General features: G+C 40.5%; 2 protein-coding genes across 7 annotated transcripts in view; one reads left to right on the forward strand and one right to left on the reverse strand.

Annotated features, from left to right (window-relative positions):
• gpr137c (G protein-coupled receptor 137c) lies at positions 1–15,710 on the reverse strand. 2 transcript variants are annotated; one of them, XM_030747171.1, is made up of 9 exons: positions 15,567–15,710; positions 12,744–13,200; positions 7,400–7,449; positions 6,948–7,055; positions 6,668–6,806; positions 5,340–5,489; positions 3,865–3,990; positions 3,646–3,770; positions 1–3,497 (listed from the first exon to the last, which is right to left on the reverse strand). In XM_030747171.1, the coding sequence occupies exons 2-9, from the start codon at positions 13,116–13,118 to the stop codon at positions 3,215–3,217; spliced, it is 1,356 nt and encodes a 451-aa protein (XP_030603031.1). In that variant the 5' UTR covers positions 13,119–13,200; positions 15,567–15,710; the 3' UTR covers positions 1–3,214. The 2 variants fall into 2 exon arrangements, with proteins under 2 accessions (XP_030603031.1, XP_030603023.1); XM_030747163.1 differs by lacking the exon at positions 15,567–15,710 and having other exon boundaries at positions 12,744–13,415.
• txndc16 (thioredoxin domain containing 16) overlaps positions 14,951–16,231 on the forward strand; it is a 16,386-nt gene continuing 15,105 nt past the window's right edge. The window contains exons 1-3 of one of the 5 annotated variants that reach the window (XM_030747139.1): positions 14,951–15,016; positions 15,314–15,387; positions 15,626–15,819. In XM_030747139.1, the coding sequence (XP_030602999.1) occupies positions 15,663–15,819 (157 nt within the window). In that variant the 5' untranslated portion in view covers positions 14,951–15,016; positions 15,314–15,387; positions 15,626–15,662. Of the gene's footprint in view, positions 15,395–15,415; positions 15,820–16,231 lie in introns of those variants that run through there. The other 4 variants (XM_030747133.1, XM_030747146.1, XM_030747125.1 and 1 more) reach the window with 4 other exon arrangements.

The raw sequence follows: 16,231 nt of genomic DNA on the forward strand, positions 1-16,231 counted from the left end.
GGCCTTTATTTAAACATGGTAGTGTTTGTCTTGCATACATCATTAGTGATCTGCTGCACAGTAGATTACATTCAGTATGGCCACAGATGAAACAATTCATAAACATAAACAGTTATCGCTGCATTTTTGTAGCAGGAAGAGCAAATACCATTTTTACACAAATATTAACACCTGGAAAAGAAAATATGATACTGAGTTGTCGCGCTCTGATACAGAAACATGCATTCTGCTCTGCAGATGAACAACTGGACCCAAAAATAAGAACTTCACTTCCTTCATTGCGTTTCAGAATGTCCAGTAAAACGCATTGATAAAGCAATGGAAAGCATGAACTGCAGTTTAAATGGTTTTACTGGTAATTTGTTCCATGAAACTCAACCAAACGTGTTCACAGTCTTGCTTTTTTTCTTTGTTGGTATGAAGTTCACATGATCATTTACAGGTCGACTTTCATGACAGCTGAAGTCTGTTGAAGTGTATTCCCAAAACACATGGAGAGCTTTTTTTTTTTTTTTTTTTTTTTTTTGGTGTGTAGTACAGATGAAGGGATTCTGGTCTGGGGAAGTGAAATGCAACACCTGTAGTCTGTTATGAGATTTGGAACATTTGAGAAATGATGATGGGGGCAGAAGGAAAGTGGATAATCTGTTAGACAGTAAAAATGAATGTAGAACAAACCACTAACGTATAAAAGCATAAGATCACACACACACAGAATCAACCTATCACTTAACACACATGAATTAGAAATGAACTAACTTGGACACACGATTAACAGCAGACATCATTCAACCTTTTTTTTTTTTTTTTTGTGCAAAAGTATTTTCCGTAAGGAATGAAACTATTAGATATGACAAAATGTGATGGCACATTGATTTCCTTTTTTAAAAGGATAAATAGTAAAATATAGAATACAGATGATTACTGCAGAAAATACAAGGTAGGAGGAGAAAAACCTACATTTTTCTTCTGAAGGTGAACTCCTTTTCTAAGTGCAAAATGTTGCCTCACAGCTCAAAGAATTAGGTGCCTTAAGGAGTTTTTGGTCACTTTTCACCGAAACTTTCACTTCCTAACGAACAGCCTAAGGGCCAAGTTAACCTGGATGTAGGCCACATATTGATAATTCTTGACAGTGTGTGCACCCACAAGAATCTGTGATAGCATTTGGGCTCTAGTCTTACATCTTCACGAATGTCCATGTAAGTTTGTCCAAGCATGCCTGGATGTAGCCGTTAAATATTTTTATCCAACATCAGCAATGGCATGTTCTAGAAGCCAAGCAGATCTTAAAAATGCAGCTATTGTAAATTCCTGCATTTAATAAAAAAAAAAAAATCATTAAACCCTTCCAAAGTTAACTTAAGCCATGAAGAGTCAATCTATGACTTCATGTCCACATCGTCTGAATTGTGTTGAAGCAATATCACCTGAGTTGAATTAGGGCTGGGCCATACTTTGATGTCATACCAATATGAAACACAAGAGGGTGCACCGAGTCAACCAGGCAAGTCATTAAGTACACACCCATTTTAATGGCAATCTAAAGAAAGGCAAAGCCTCCTGAGAAAATGAGGGTATGGCTAAAAAAGAAATATGAACATAATTCAACACACTCATTGGCAAAATTACGCCCCCCCCCCCCGGTGGTGAAAGTGCTGGTTTAACTTTGCAGAGGGCAATTACAAAAATGACCTTTTAAATGTAGCAGGATTTTCTAAGAATTGTAAACTTATTTGTCACATCCAACATTACACGCCAGCAAAGGAGCGATTCAGCAGCTTAAAGCTTGTTGACAGCTTTCTGTTTGCGTGGTAGATTTTCCCAAAACACCTGAACCAAGGTAATAATTTGCCTTTGACTTAACACATCATTAGCTTCATATGTTTTGATTTTTCTGGGCCTCAGCTGATTTTCTTGGCTAAACGGATTAAGAAAGCGTCAGCGCTGGCTATAACCTAGCACTCGCTGCATCAGCATCTGCTGGCAAATTAGCAAAAGTTATTTCCTGTCACAACCACACTGAGAAGCTCCTTTGCAGAAGCACATAATTTAGTTTCATAGACAAGAAGACCCTGTGTTCCCAGGGTTAGATTTCTATGGCATAGCTTATAATGGTATTACGACAAAGGGTTGGATGTTCCCAAGGGCATTCTACAAGGGCACTCTGTATAGCATAAGGGGACTGTGAAGAACATCCCCAGATCTGAATTGTGGGAACTAATCTCTAAACAAATTTCTGAATACACAGAAATCTGTAAGCTTAAGAGATTCCTGGTTTCCGTTTGTAGTCCATTAGTAAGCCGCATAGCACTGATCAGTTCTACTTGATTAGGCTCAATCCGGGTAGCAAACAAAACAAAGAATGATAATTTAACTTTTTATTAGCTTTATCTTCTTAAAAAGTAACTGCATTAGTAAACAGTGGCAAGCGCACAAAACAACATTTTCCCCCCGGTCGCTGCCCTCGTCTCCAGTGACCAGCTAGAGTTGATGACTGATTTTTGTTGTGTTTACGTAGCCATTTTGATATCATTCTTAAATACTGTACCTTGAGAAAGATGCAAAGAAGGGTTAATGCGTGTGATAACTCAATACTGAACTGTAGAACAGTGTTCTCCTGAAAGAGCCCACCTACAGTGCACTTTCCCCAACTTAGACTTTATTGCCAAATAAAATTCTTGTATTTTTATATTTCTATTACAAATGGTCGAATGACCCAAACAACAATTTGATATTATAAATCCTGAACCCTTCGCTGACACGCTGTTGCAGCTTCATGATTAGCCACTTTAGCTTAGTGCAGAAATGTACCTTCCATGGTGTTTGAGTGGAATTTACCAGGAAAGAGAAAAAAGGTTGATGAGAACGATGATTTTTCTGGTCATTGATGGTTCCAATCTCAGAAATTGACTAAAATAATATATATATTTTTTAATGCATCTTAGCCACTAGTGCTGCGAATGGTGTTCCCTGTTCAAAGATGGCCCCAAAAAGCATGTAGTCATGGTGTGCCAACTTTTTCGTCATTTATACCTCCATATTTCTCCAGAATTATTTAGTGACCCAAGTTTTATGTACAACTAGGTCCAGAGAAACAGTTTTGTACAAGTACAAGCTATGATGCCGTCGGTTAAGCAGAAAGCTGACAAAAAACACAGAATTAGTAATCAGTTTTTTTTTTTTTTTTTTTGATCTTGATGACAGATCCAGCTTAATTTTGTGGGGTGCAGAAATACGTCTGTGATCCGCAGTGATAATTCTGTGGCGTGGAATAGTAGTTACTGTGATGGTGATGGTGGTAGTTGTTCTGCGGGGTGGAGTAGTAGTTGTGATGGTGGTGATGGTGACTCTGGATGTTTCCGTAGGCAAAAAGGAGGGGCGCAGTGGAAGATGGCGGCTGCTGGGCGGACGCCACGCCCGCTGCTAAAGGCGCATTACGCTGTATGGAGCCATACCAAGTGGATGTTCCCATTTGGGGTGTGGTAGACAGTAGACTGAAGGTATGAGAAATTAAAGGATTAATAAGGGGCATTAAGGAGGAGGAAGAAGGGAGAGGCACATTAAATTATTTAAGAAAACTAAAACACAAAGTTTAACAAATTTTAAAGATCGTGTATTTTAACTGGAACTGTTCATGCCCACCTGGTCCGATCAGTCCTATTATTGATGCTTCTGGACAGGTCGTCATCACTGTCATACCGCCTGGGATTGTCAAATAAATAAGCCCTGGAGCTGAAACTATGGCTGTTGATCATACCTCCTGGAGCCTGAGAGATGCAGATATTTAGTCAGTCACAAATTTGCCACTTTAAAAAAAAAAAAAGCTCATTGAAGATTTGTACTTTTAACTTGTAAGTTTACCAGGTTTTGGTTGGGTCTCTGGACTCTAAAGAAAACCACAACTAGGCTGGTAGGCAGCAGCTCCCAGAAGAACAGAATGATCCCAAACACGATGTAGGTCTCACCGCTGATCTCCTGTACATCAGCCTTTAACGCAAACACACACTGTGTTATGGATATTTTCTTATATATCATTGTGATATATAAAACACAATGAAGACAGTAAACAACTGAATAACTGAATAAACAGCAGAAAAATACTGAAATATTCACAATGTTTCAGAACACATTGATACCGCTCTCATATCGATGTTCCCGTTTTGTAGCTAGCAATTATCGCAGCTTAGCCTAAAGGCTGAGAGCAGGAACAAACTGCTAGCCTTTATACATTTAAAAAGACTGCTTCCAGATGTTTGCATCGTCTGTACGCAAACCAAAATATAAAAATAACATGAAATATGTAGACCACACAACTCAAGTTTCTGTTCCCTCCCTCCAGTTGGAAGCTAAGCTAATAAACTCTTGGCTCTAGCTACATGAGTGGTGTGTTTTAATTGTATCAATTATCACACAACTTCTGCAGCTCTAGTTTATTAAAGGGAACTTGTTATGCTTTTCTTTCTTTACAAGGTCATATAACAGATTGATATATTAAAGGAGCTAAAGTTCTAATAAGATAATCAAGATAAACATTATGCCAAATAAATCCTGTGATTCAAAACCACAACAGACACAGCAGACTCACTAAATAGGGATATACAACTAGCAAGCGGTGTACCCTGCCCCTCAGCAGGTTTCCAGAGTTGGCCAATCAGAAAAGAGCAGGCTTTCATATAAGAGGACCTTAAAGAGACAGATGCTAAAGTAGCTTATTTCAGAAAGAGGCTAAACAGAGGGACTTAATATCCATCATCAGATACATATTGGAATAGTGAATTTTTAAGTCACTAAATGTTGGTATAAAAATCCTATAATCAGTCAGGCAGTTATCCAATACTCTGGCTAGTAATGTAATAGTAAATTAATTTCCTCAGACAAAAACACCAAAATAAATAATAATAATACATTTTTAAAAAAATAATTCAGACAATTATTAATTGTCCATTAAGTGTAAGTGCATATCTTCCTGTGATCTACACTAATGCTCACAGACAGAACGATGCTGGACTGACAGCCGGATTAAAGGAATGATTTGTAATATCAGATTATACTCCTATCAGATGCCTGTTTGTTTGCTCTGTGCAACACACACAAATACACAACAGAATGATTTAAAATGGCCTGTCCATCTCAAAGACTGAACCTTAATGTAGGTCAGTTCACACAGACACGCGCAGACACACAGTTATTAATAGCAAACAAAGCCCTTTACCCCTTTAAGCATTGCCTTCCCAAATCTCCTTAGATGGACTGTCTGTACACACACACACACACACACACACACACACACAGGCTAAAAAAAGGGCACATTTCTCAGCTGAACACACATACATTACCTGATCAGAAACACTGTACCAGCCATAATTAAAGGGACTGAGTCTGTCCTGTGGGGAAAGGGCCACCACCACCAGGTTATAACAGGCTCTGGACGTGTAGAGGAGAATCACCATGGCACCGATGGCTGTCGCTTGGCACACCGATGTACCCTGGAGGAAGAATTTCTGTGCTTATTACAACCTCATGCATCAGTCGTCCATTATCCTGTAGTTTAGTTATTTATTTATTTGGGGGGAAGGGGGGGGGGGGGGGGGGGGGGGGGGTCCTGCTCCTGTAGTTAACAGATAGCAAACTGAGATGTGATCTGTACCACCAGCTACAGCTACATTATCCTGTAATTTAATGGCAGATGTGGGCCACAGATGTGCTCCACCAACACCCAGCCTGCGACATGTCAGATTACAGGCAAAAACTGAGTTACAAGAGAGATATGAACTTTACAAATATGCGTACAAATATGCACTGTTTATGTTGCTGTTCTTTCTACTGCTGCAAGTAAAAGTGGGTAATGTTTAAAAGGGAGATGTTAAATGTTACTGTACATAAGAATAAACAAGTTACAATGTTCTGAACTTGTGCAGACAAACAAAAGCATGCTAATGTTATTCATTTTGTAAAAGCATGACTCTATTGAGCAACATCGTCTCTCACTGGATTTCTGTGGTTGCTTTACAGAGCTGCCTCGCTCCCTAAGTCAGTATTCCCTGTTTAAAGGGTTAAAACACACTTTATAGTTTACTTTGTAGTGTGAAATAAATTCACATTTTCGGACCTTTGGGAAGTGAAACCAATATATCTCAAATCGCCCCCTGGTGGCTGGTTGCAGGGTAGCCGATAAAGTTACATGAACCGAGGTTCCTGTTCTATGGCGTACTTCCTGATGCACTAACGCGTGTTCAGGAATCACGTCAAAGGCACCTGCAGAGTCTTCAGAACTGTCACGACCACATGCAGGTGAAAACAGGCGCTGTTAAACTGCCACAGCTAGATGGGATGAAAATACCAAGGTTACAATTTTCAGGTGCGCAGCTATATACTTTGAGGTGTATGTGGACACATTTTTAGGCGCCCCCCTTTTGTGCGGTGCCCCTATGCATTGCATATAGTGCATACCCCCTTTTTGCGCCACTGACAATTTTCTTCACTTCCCAAATACAGTGCGGATGGAAAGTGCATAATTTGTAAACACTGAGTGACTACTGTCAACATTATTAATTTTCTAATACCTTATGTTGTTGAATATTAACTATTTATTTAATATAAGAAAGCAAAAAAAAAAAAAAAAAAGTGAATAAATTTGGGAATTTACGCTTTTTTTTTTTCCTACCTTGGACTCGAGATAAACGTTGGCAGATGACATCTTGGCGATCTTGAAGACGCACACAGCCAGAGATATGGCACACAGCACAAACAGACTGTCATTGATCAGGACCCGTGCCAAGACTGCATGTCTGACACCCCCATCACTGGAAACAGAGATGTTTGTCAATGTTCTTAAATAGTGACTTATACCAAAATGAAAATACTACTTTGAATGAATGCTTTCTCTTTGCATTTTCACTAAGCAGAAAACATTCAATTAATAGTGTTTTTTAATATTTGTGTACCTTGGTGATTCAGAGCGCTCTAGAGCTCCTTGCACCAACAATGCACAAGTTAAATTCACCACCAGGAAAAATATACTGAGACACAGGAAGAACAAACGCAGGGGAACCCTGGGGAGTGAAACAGGGAGTCAAATACAGACAGCCAGTAAAAGGATAGCCAAAAATGTGACTTTATTCACACACAACAACTGATTAATATTCATAGTGCTGAAGCTGCAAACCATCTGTTCGTATGTGCATGTGTGTGTGCATATAAAGAATGAGGAAGACAAAAGAGGTTCTGGCCATAAGGGGAGGAAAGATCTTACAAGATTCTGAATTTCTGTCTTAGCCAATCAAGGTCAAGAGGAATATTTCATTAATAAATGCAATTAACATATATGCTGTATATATGAAAAAATCCTACATTTTACATAAGAACAAATACTGCAACAGATAAAAAACAGACTTACTTGTACTTTGTGAGTTCTGGTGAATACTTGGCTTTAGCTTTGAACATCACCTAAAAAACAAACAAACAAAATAATAATATAACTTATTACAATTATAAGGCAATGTAACATTAAAAATCCCCCCCCCATAAGAATGCACAGACGCATTACTGCACAGATGTGATGTAAATCACAGGGAAATGTAGTTTTACTGGACGACCGTGTAGTTTCAGTCCATATTTTCATTACTGGAATCTAACAGAGCAACAATTCCTCAGTTCATCCACAGGCTGAAAACAAGCCATGTTAGCCACACTCCTTTTGAGACCACCCTCTTCTCAAGCCAACTTTCTTCTGATTGGTTGCCGCTCACAAATAAATGATTTGAACAGCAGGTGGGTGGGGCTTCTGTGCTCACAGCCAGAGCTGGATATCCTCAACAATTGATTACATCATACAGAGCCAGGAAAATAAATAAATAAAAACACCTGCGTGATACTGAGAGTTTAGAGCAGTCCGAAGCCACAACTTTTGGCTTACAGAGCTGAGAAGATGAGGAGAACCACAGTTGGGCCACTTTAAATTGCTTCCATCTGGACAGAGATGTTGCTTCCACAGGAAGCACTAACAGACTAAATTATCAGTCTTTTAATCCATACACTGTTAGCTCTTCGACTAAGAGGTAATTCGGGTTTTCTAGCTGGAGGTTTGACAGGGTCACGTTGTGTTCTTCTCTTTTCTGTATTGTTGATTTTAGAAATTGCATTTCTGGATGTTTTTGTCTTTGATGACTCACGATTGCTCTCTGTAAGCCAGATTGTCCCTGTGGGACAATAAAACTATAGAACCATTACAGCTGCACTAGCAAAACCTCTACTGCTTAACAAGACTGTCATCTTATTTTACATATTATCACATTGCTGCATTCAAATTGTAAATGAGGACTAGATTTTAGCCAGAAGCTATATGATAACAGCTATGCTAATAACAGTAATTGCTTTAGCGAACAGTTTAATATTCAGTGCTTGGCGGTACACAAATGGGTAAATAAAAAAAAATGAGAGGCAGCTATAGACATAAGAGAAAACACTGCAATACAAGTTCTTTATGCTGGTCTTTAAAAAGGTACTTTTTGCAGTCATCTTGTGCAGAGATAAAACTTTCACCACTAGGGGCAGCATGTTACCAGTGGGTTTGCTAAAATGCTTTCAGATACATGCTGCTATTCTTCTAACTTCTCTTTTTACCCAACCTTACATTTCCTCAGGAGGTTTTGCATTCTTGCAGGCCATCATTGTACAGAAGAACGTAAAATCTGAATCATTAGCCTGTTAACTCACTGCACCGTCTTGTGGTAGAGGTTGGTATTACACATAAGTACGGCCCAGCCCCTGCTCAACTTTAATAGATTGCTCTTCAACACAATACTTAAGTCATAGTGGCTGTTTGCAGTAAAAGACAGGCACATGTGTCAAGTTTCTAGATTTCTCATTTTGTCCATGCAGTGGCACAAATCCCAAAGCAAATATCCTTAACTGCAGCACATAATCTAATAAACTGCCGACACTTGCATAACAAACTATTAACTATTGACCGCCTTATTGCCAACATGTTATCAGCAGCTGCTTAACAAACATCAAACTGTACACAAGTCCAGTTTAAGTGTACACAAGCTGGAACACTGACCTCACTGACAGAGTTCACCCACTTCCTGGAATGATACTTTTGACTAGTACTGTACTTTTGAAAGATGTTTACCAAAACGCAGTTTGTTCAAGAGGCGCTGATATTTAGTACAGTTGTTAAATACAGTCAATTAATTTCTGACACTGCCGTTTGCTACAAGTGCACTGGACACACAGGACACTGAGCGCTGTCAACGCTCAGTTTCAACACACACACAGAGTTACTGTGAGAATGTAGGCCAGGAGGAGGTAATTTGTAACCTAGAAATGAACAAGGCAACAGATGACTACTGGGCTGTATGCTACATGTGTACTATGTTTCTGCATGTATGTTAAGACAAAAGAGTCTATGAAAAATGTCCACAAATCAATATTTTGCCTTTAGCAATGAGTAGATACTGTGTTTTATCTCAGCACAGGAAACTGATCATTATATTATCACTTTTTGAAAGAAGCAGAAAAAAATAAAATCTAATAAAGGGAAGTAAATCACAGGTCAGGAGTCACAGCTGGCTCATCAGAAAGCCACCATTTCCACACATGCACGTGTGTGTCACACAGCAGATGCATGATGATATGTCAGAGGGAATTCAACATTAAAGAGTGCCGTTGAGCAGTGAAGTGCTGATACTAAATGCACGGTATGCTGTTTGAACGTGCACATGAGTTTAAATATTGTTTTGTAATGAATAACTGTTTGCAAGGTGGCAAAACAAATATTTAGACTCTTAAATAAAAGTAATGACTTTACTAAAGCAACAGTACAAAAGTTTTAGCATCAAAACACAATTATTGTACATAAAGTAAAAATATGAATTATGTAAAATCATATGCTTTATCATAATTATTGATTAATGTGCACTTCATTCTAATGTTGCCATTTTAGCAATCTTTCAATAACATTCAGTTCTAGTTTCTTAAGAGTAGAATTGAAAGCTAACTGTATCCTCTCTGTGAGCTGTTCTGGTACACATAATAAAATGACAGTTTTTATGAGTCATATTCACATCGCAAAAAAACAAACAAACATTAATAACCGGTCAGTAAAGACACTTCCAGTTAACCCTGAATAAGTGTTAACCTGTCCTCAGTTTCTAGCTTTTTTTTGGCTTTTGTCCTATTTAAACAAGGCAATATTTGTCTGGGAGTTATAGTCCCGTGATATTCCTAACATGCGTAGATAAATTTATATTTAGAGCTATAATGTCACGTTTAGATGTTATGGAATAACCCCCATTTTATGAAAAGGAAAAATGTTTCTATGCAATGTGATTCATTTTTGCCATTTTAATGCATCCATCCATTTTCTTCCGCTTATCCTTTTCAGGGTTGTGGGAGGGGGGGCTGGATCCTATCCCAGCTGTCATAGGGTGAGAGGCAGGAGTTTGTGTGCATTTGCAGGTCAGTTGATAAGCAACAATGACTAATCAGCAGTCATATGACACCATTGGTTTCATTACCAAACCTACACTCAGCCAGTTGGACAAGCTTCCTTTTTACTCTCACTGTATGTAAATGAGACACATGACACAGCAGTAAACTGTGGTCGTGTTCCAGACTAAAAGTTCCCAGAGTGTGTAGGTGCTCCTGACCGGATGTAAAAACCACAGGCTGGAAAATGTTTGTCCGCTGGGCTGGCCGGTCACATGATATTCCCAGCATGGGCAGGTGTTAAACAACTGTGACAGCAGTCCGCAAACAGGGATGTTTTCTTGAGTCCAGGCCACTTACTGCACACTAACGGGGGGCTAGGAGCTAAGGCAATGCACCCTCTCTCACCCCAGGACATGAACGAAGTCTATTTGCAAAGCTTTCAACAGCAACCCAAACTGCTTCAAACCAGTCAGCCCACTAAAGAACATGTAGGCCAGTGGTAATCACTGTGGCCACATTGATCTGGCTGCAGATACATTTTGGTGGGGTATTGCTGCCATTTCAGTCACTGTGCAATGAAAACTGACTCTAGATCTATAACTAGCTCACAGGATAGCTTTGCTATTCTCAATTTATGACAAACATTTCAGAAAGAAGACAATACCACACTTATATCCATCCATTAGGTATGGATGGACCATTCATTACAGCCAAGGTATGCAGAGGAACATCTCTGACTGCACAGCGCATCAAAGATTTGGGTTACAGCAGCAGAAGACCACACCGGGCGCCACTCCTGACAGCTATGAACGGGAAACTGAAGCTACACTTTGAACAGGCTCACCAGCTACATACAGCTAGGAAACACACAGGAGCTTTATTAGAACATGGGGTTTAAAAACCTTCAACTTTTACATCCCATTAACCTACTTTTTACAGGTGTGTGTGATGATCTGTGATCACTGGTTCACCTGCCAAGTGTCTCTATTGTATGTTGTCGTGTCTGCAAACCCTGTCTTTTCTAGGCGCCCCCCCCCCAACCAGTTACAGCAGAGGGCTGTCCTCCTTTTGCCCAATTCTTTCTGTTAAAAGGGAGTTCTTCCTCCTCGCTGTCGCATCGCTAGATCATTGGGGTTCATTCGCTAACATTGCAGGATGTGTCTAGCTTACTGCTTGTGTTCAGATTTTACTCCTGCCTGTATCACTTAAGCTCAAAGGCTTTTGCAGGTGTTTTGTCACTGTGTATCTAGACAAGTATAAGATTTGTTTTACACTGGCAGGCTAAGAAAACCAAGATGTTTTGAGAGGCCTTAAACCTGGATCCTTTCTAGTGGCCAGCAGAGGGCGCATCCCTTGTTTGCAAAAAGAAGCCCAGTTATATAAAAATCTGGCTTTCTTGATTCATGCCCTCTGGAAATGCTTTCCTGCTGAGTTTATGTACTCAATATGCAGTTTCAGTATTATAAAATTTTATATATTTTGGGCCCCTTTAGAGTCCATGTAGGGCATTCTTTAGGCTGGGCCTACCTTGTTTGTGATTGACAGGTGCCTAGTGTTTGAGTGCCCAAGTGTCCATCCATTTCTCATTCATATACACTCGGTGCTTCTAACAGTTTCAAAAAGTTAGCATGTCAGCGTCCTTCAAACACAGGACCTGTGACATTATGGTTGCAACATCCATACAGTCTATTCAGACTGAAAGGCCAAAGTCATGTGTGACTTGCAAAGATTTGCAGTGCTAGACCTAAAGAACAGTGAGGATGCAGTTTCCAGGTTGCCTGCGACTGGCACTTACACTAGACAGGTGGACAAATGCATCCCTGAGCAGCTGGCTGAGCAGTTTGGATCAAATTATGTCTTGGTGGATATTTATGCTTGTATTTAGGTCTGGTGGATGCACCTTAAAACCAAAACCAATTCCAAGTGAAGTTTTCATCAAATGCAGCTGAGGTCACAGAAGTCCCGTCAGGACCTGCGGAGAGCTGTAAGCTTTGATAAGAACTCTAATTCAAGGATAGCCTCATGAAAGCTGACATGGTTGGCATAACTTTTCCTACAGCATACTGGGTTAATGTAATGACTCAATACAGTGCAACACGACATATTCACAGTGCCATTTACTTGTATGCAAGTTAAACTGTGTATTAAATGTAGTCATATGTACAGAATGAGTAACATTCAAACAAAACAAACTGCAACGTCAGCAATTTTATGAAATCGGGTCTCTCACAAACCCTGCAAATCTCTCTCTCTCTCACACACACACACACACACACACACACACACACACACCTACACACACTCACCTGTGTGAAGTAGAGGTTGAGCAGGCAGAGGGTGAAGAACTGCAGGCAGACGGGGCAGCAGTAGAGCAGCCAGTAGGCCAGAGGCTGCAGCTGGTTGGCCTGCACCACATTTTTAAAGTAGAAAGAGAAGAGCGTCGTCCGCAGCGCTGCCCACAGCAAGCACAGGAACAGAAACACACTCTGGTAGCTGAAACGTTTGTGTCCGTAGTGCAAAATGAGCCAGAGCTGCAGGTAGACGAAAACAAACAAGAGGCAGTAGAGGACGGTGTAGACGGTAGTTAGACTGAGCTCCAGTGTTGGGGAGATTGCAGCTCCAGAGGACTCCGTCAGTGAGGTAAACAACTGGGAATGAACCTCCTCTCCTGCCGAAAACATCTCCACCGGCGGCTCGCACTAACACATGGGGTGCAGTGAAGGCAAACACACTTAAAACTGGGTCAGACCTGTGCTAAATTCACTGTGGATGACAAAAAAGACGAGGGTGTGCGGGTGAAAAATTACGATAAAAGCAGTTTATTCTGAAAAGAAGTGGCATTGTGAAACTGCGCTGTGCTTTAAATTCGATGTGGCGCTAACGAGAAAAAAAAATGGATTTAGTTTTTGAAAGCGCCAGGTTAAAATAACAAGCCAGAGAAAAGGAAAACAAGAGAGAGGTCCCCTTGTGATTCTCTGCAAAGCTGCTCTCTGCAAAAAACAACTTGAGGGGGGGAAAACCTCCAGATCAGCTGTGATGCAGCTATATAGACCCGCCCCCTTGCTCCCAATTAACGCGGAAACTAGCTCTCCGCAGGCCGCCATCTTGGCTCATCACCTGCCTTGTTTTCGTGAGAAACATCTGACTCTCGAGCCGGAGATTCTAGCTAGTTTCCGATCTCCCCAGTGAAACGCAAGACCACGCCCACTTTTTCACTTCGCCGTTTCATTGGCTAATCGGCCCACCCAGCCTCCAGAACCTTCATACTTCGTTGGGTTACGATGATGTCAGCTGCGGAAGTTTCCGCCCCCTGCGCTCTTGTGATTGGCGATTTGCTGAAGTCAAAGCGTTTCCCTGATCTGTTTGGTTCAAAGACGCGAGTGGGCGTCTCTCCCCCCGCTAGATAGAGAGAGATACATATGCATCAAAATAACTGATTCAAAACTGCGTCAAGTTAGAAGGACCCAATACTCTTAGAAACGTCTTGTGCTTTCAGTGTAAGAGCATAAACTTGCATACAGCGTGGTTGAGACTCCAGTTAACTAAAAACACACTAGAAAAATAAATAGAAACGTCTTGAGCTACCTCTAATTTCTTTCAGTTTTGCTTCCAAGAAATCAGACAACCTTGAAAAATTTCAAGTGGTCTTGAGTAAGATAGCATTTTTGCACCAACACGGTGATTTCCCAAAGATTGATTAGCTGAAAACTTGGCATATTTTGGCATGATGTGCAGGATGTCCTTTAAAAAAACAACAACAACAAAAAACGGAGAAGCTGGTAAACTGGAGAACTAAAGCAAATATCTACAGCAGATGAACAGTATTTGAAAGTCAGGTCGGGGGGGGGGGGGGGGGGAATCAATTTTCCTAGAAAAATATAAAGCAATGACAGATGGCTCAAGACTTTTGGATAGTATAATTGAAACAATATACAAAATTGTGCTCGCAAATCTAAAATACAGAAAATGTCTTCAGTGTTAGTCTTTCCTTGTAGTTCAACTTTATCAGCAGGTTAGAGGAGGAATCACTGTATACATTTACTAAGACAGGAGCCTACGGACTGTGAGTCATTCAGGCCCTGTTTACACACGAGTGAAAATGATAATTTTTGGAAAGGGGGGGCACTCGCACATGCGCACTATGGTTATGGCTCATATATCCACACCGCCAACTTGTGGCCTGGAACTGCAGTGTTTCACCGTTTTGCGTTTCGGTGTAAACGGAGATCGTTTCTGAAATGTCTCAGTGTAAACGCTTTCGGAAACGAAGACGGCAAAACGACACCGAAACGGTTTCGTGTAAACGGGCCTAAGTTTTGTGTTTGAATTGTAGTACAAAATCTGAAATGCTGAAACTACTAAAAATTAAATGTAAAAAAAAAAAAAAAACTAAAACAAGCAAACAGTCTGATAGATAATGAAACGAAACAAAACGAAACAATTAAAAAAAAAAAGAATTAACTTTATAGCAGCTTTATTGTGAAAGGCTTACAGGAAGTGCTGAGAGTTGGCTAGTGTTCCGCTGAGAATGGCGAGTCCCTCTGAGAAGATACATTGTCAGATTTCACTGTGTAACCCGGTGAAAAACAACGCTGCAAACTTTTTTTTTTTTTTTTTTTGTCTTGGGCCTGCACCCCCCACGGACAGTACAGCGACACGCATATTATACATTTTAAACTAACGTCACCTGACTGTTAGCTATTTAAAGCCCTTCCAACGAATATCCATCAGTAGGCAGCTAACAAGCCTAGCTAATCAACTAGCCTTTAAGAAAAACTTAAAACGCCAGTTTTAGACTTTGTTCTGATTTGTAAGTTTGTAAGATAGGTTTTTGTTCACGGTTATCGTCGTAATGTTTGTTTCTCCCTTCATCAAGGCTTTGTTGTGGTTTTTGCCACTTGGGAAGAAACAAGTGTAACCTTAAGGTTTCCCTGCACTCTGCTTCTTCAGGTAACAGGTAGCATGTTTTGTCACTTTCTGCGCGCACTTGTTCATTTAATTGAGCTGAACAAGAACTATGAACTACTTCAGTATAGTGTAGGTTGCATAAAATAACAGCTAGTCCCACATACGACAGTTTGGAGCTTCCCCTAAGCGGAGATTATTACAGCCACTATATTTAAACTTACATTAAAGCAATGAAGCATCCTGACCATAAAACCCACTCATTTCTGTGCTCCTTTCACAGCAGCAGCAGCGTTTCTTGCAGGGAACACACCTCAGCCATGATGTGGATGTGGTTTGCTGTCTTCCTGCTGTGGATGAGGTCAGGACGGTGCACAGACAAAGCCAACACGTCAGACCTAATTGAATACACAGCTGCAGACTTTTATGAGAAATTGCATTCTGGGAAGATGATGTTCATCTATTTTGAGCATCAAGGTAGGCTGCTTCACTGTTCATGCTACCTACACTTCAGCTGCAATACATTTGTCAGAGATCCCACACTTTTCATTACCAGGCATGTAATTTTAAACATGTAGGGTCACTGCGTGCTTACAAAAAAAGGTGCATTTTGATTCATCGTACATGCTGATGACATCAGCTGCCAGCCTGACATAAGGAGCTGTGCAGCACATTTGCATGAGAGCGTAAACATGAAGGAATGAAGGGGAGCTTTTCAGAGATTGTACATGATGCTGGAGGGTTAGACGCACCAAAATGAATCTTAAAGCAGCAATGTGTTGTTTTGGGCTGTGTATAAACAGTGTGTGACAGTCGGCCTGCCAGTGCACCCTTTCAGCTCTGCTTGTTTTGCTTTCTCAGATTTGTCTCATTCTGCAGCTCAATCGTC

Source organism: Archocentrus centrarchus, chromosome 2 (assembly GCF_007364275.1).
Source record: "Archocentrus centrarchus isolate MPI-CPG fArcCen1 chromosome 2, fArcCen1, whole genome shotgun sequence".
In the NCBI taxonomy this organism is placed as follows: domain Eukaryota; kingdom Metazoa; phylum Chordata; class Actinopteri; order Cichliformes; family Cichlidae; genus Archocentrus; species Archocentrus centrarchus.

Excerpts from the sequence above, each read along its gene's own strand:
- gpr137c (XM_030747171.1), bottom strand. The coding sequence starts at position 13,118 with ATGTTTTCGGCAGGAGAGGAGGTTCATTCCCAGTTGTTTACCTCACTG. Across the intron at positions 3,991-5,339 it reads GGTACAGTGTTTCTGATCAG|GCTGATGTACAGGAGATCAG; the intron begins GTAATGTATGTG and ends TTTGCGTTAAAG. Across the intron at positions 3,771-3,864 it reads AGAGACCCAACCAAAACCTG|GCTCCAGGAGGTATGATCAA; the intron begins GTAAACTTACAA and ends TGCATCTCTCAG.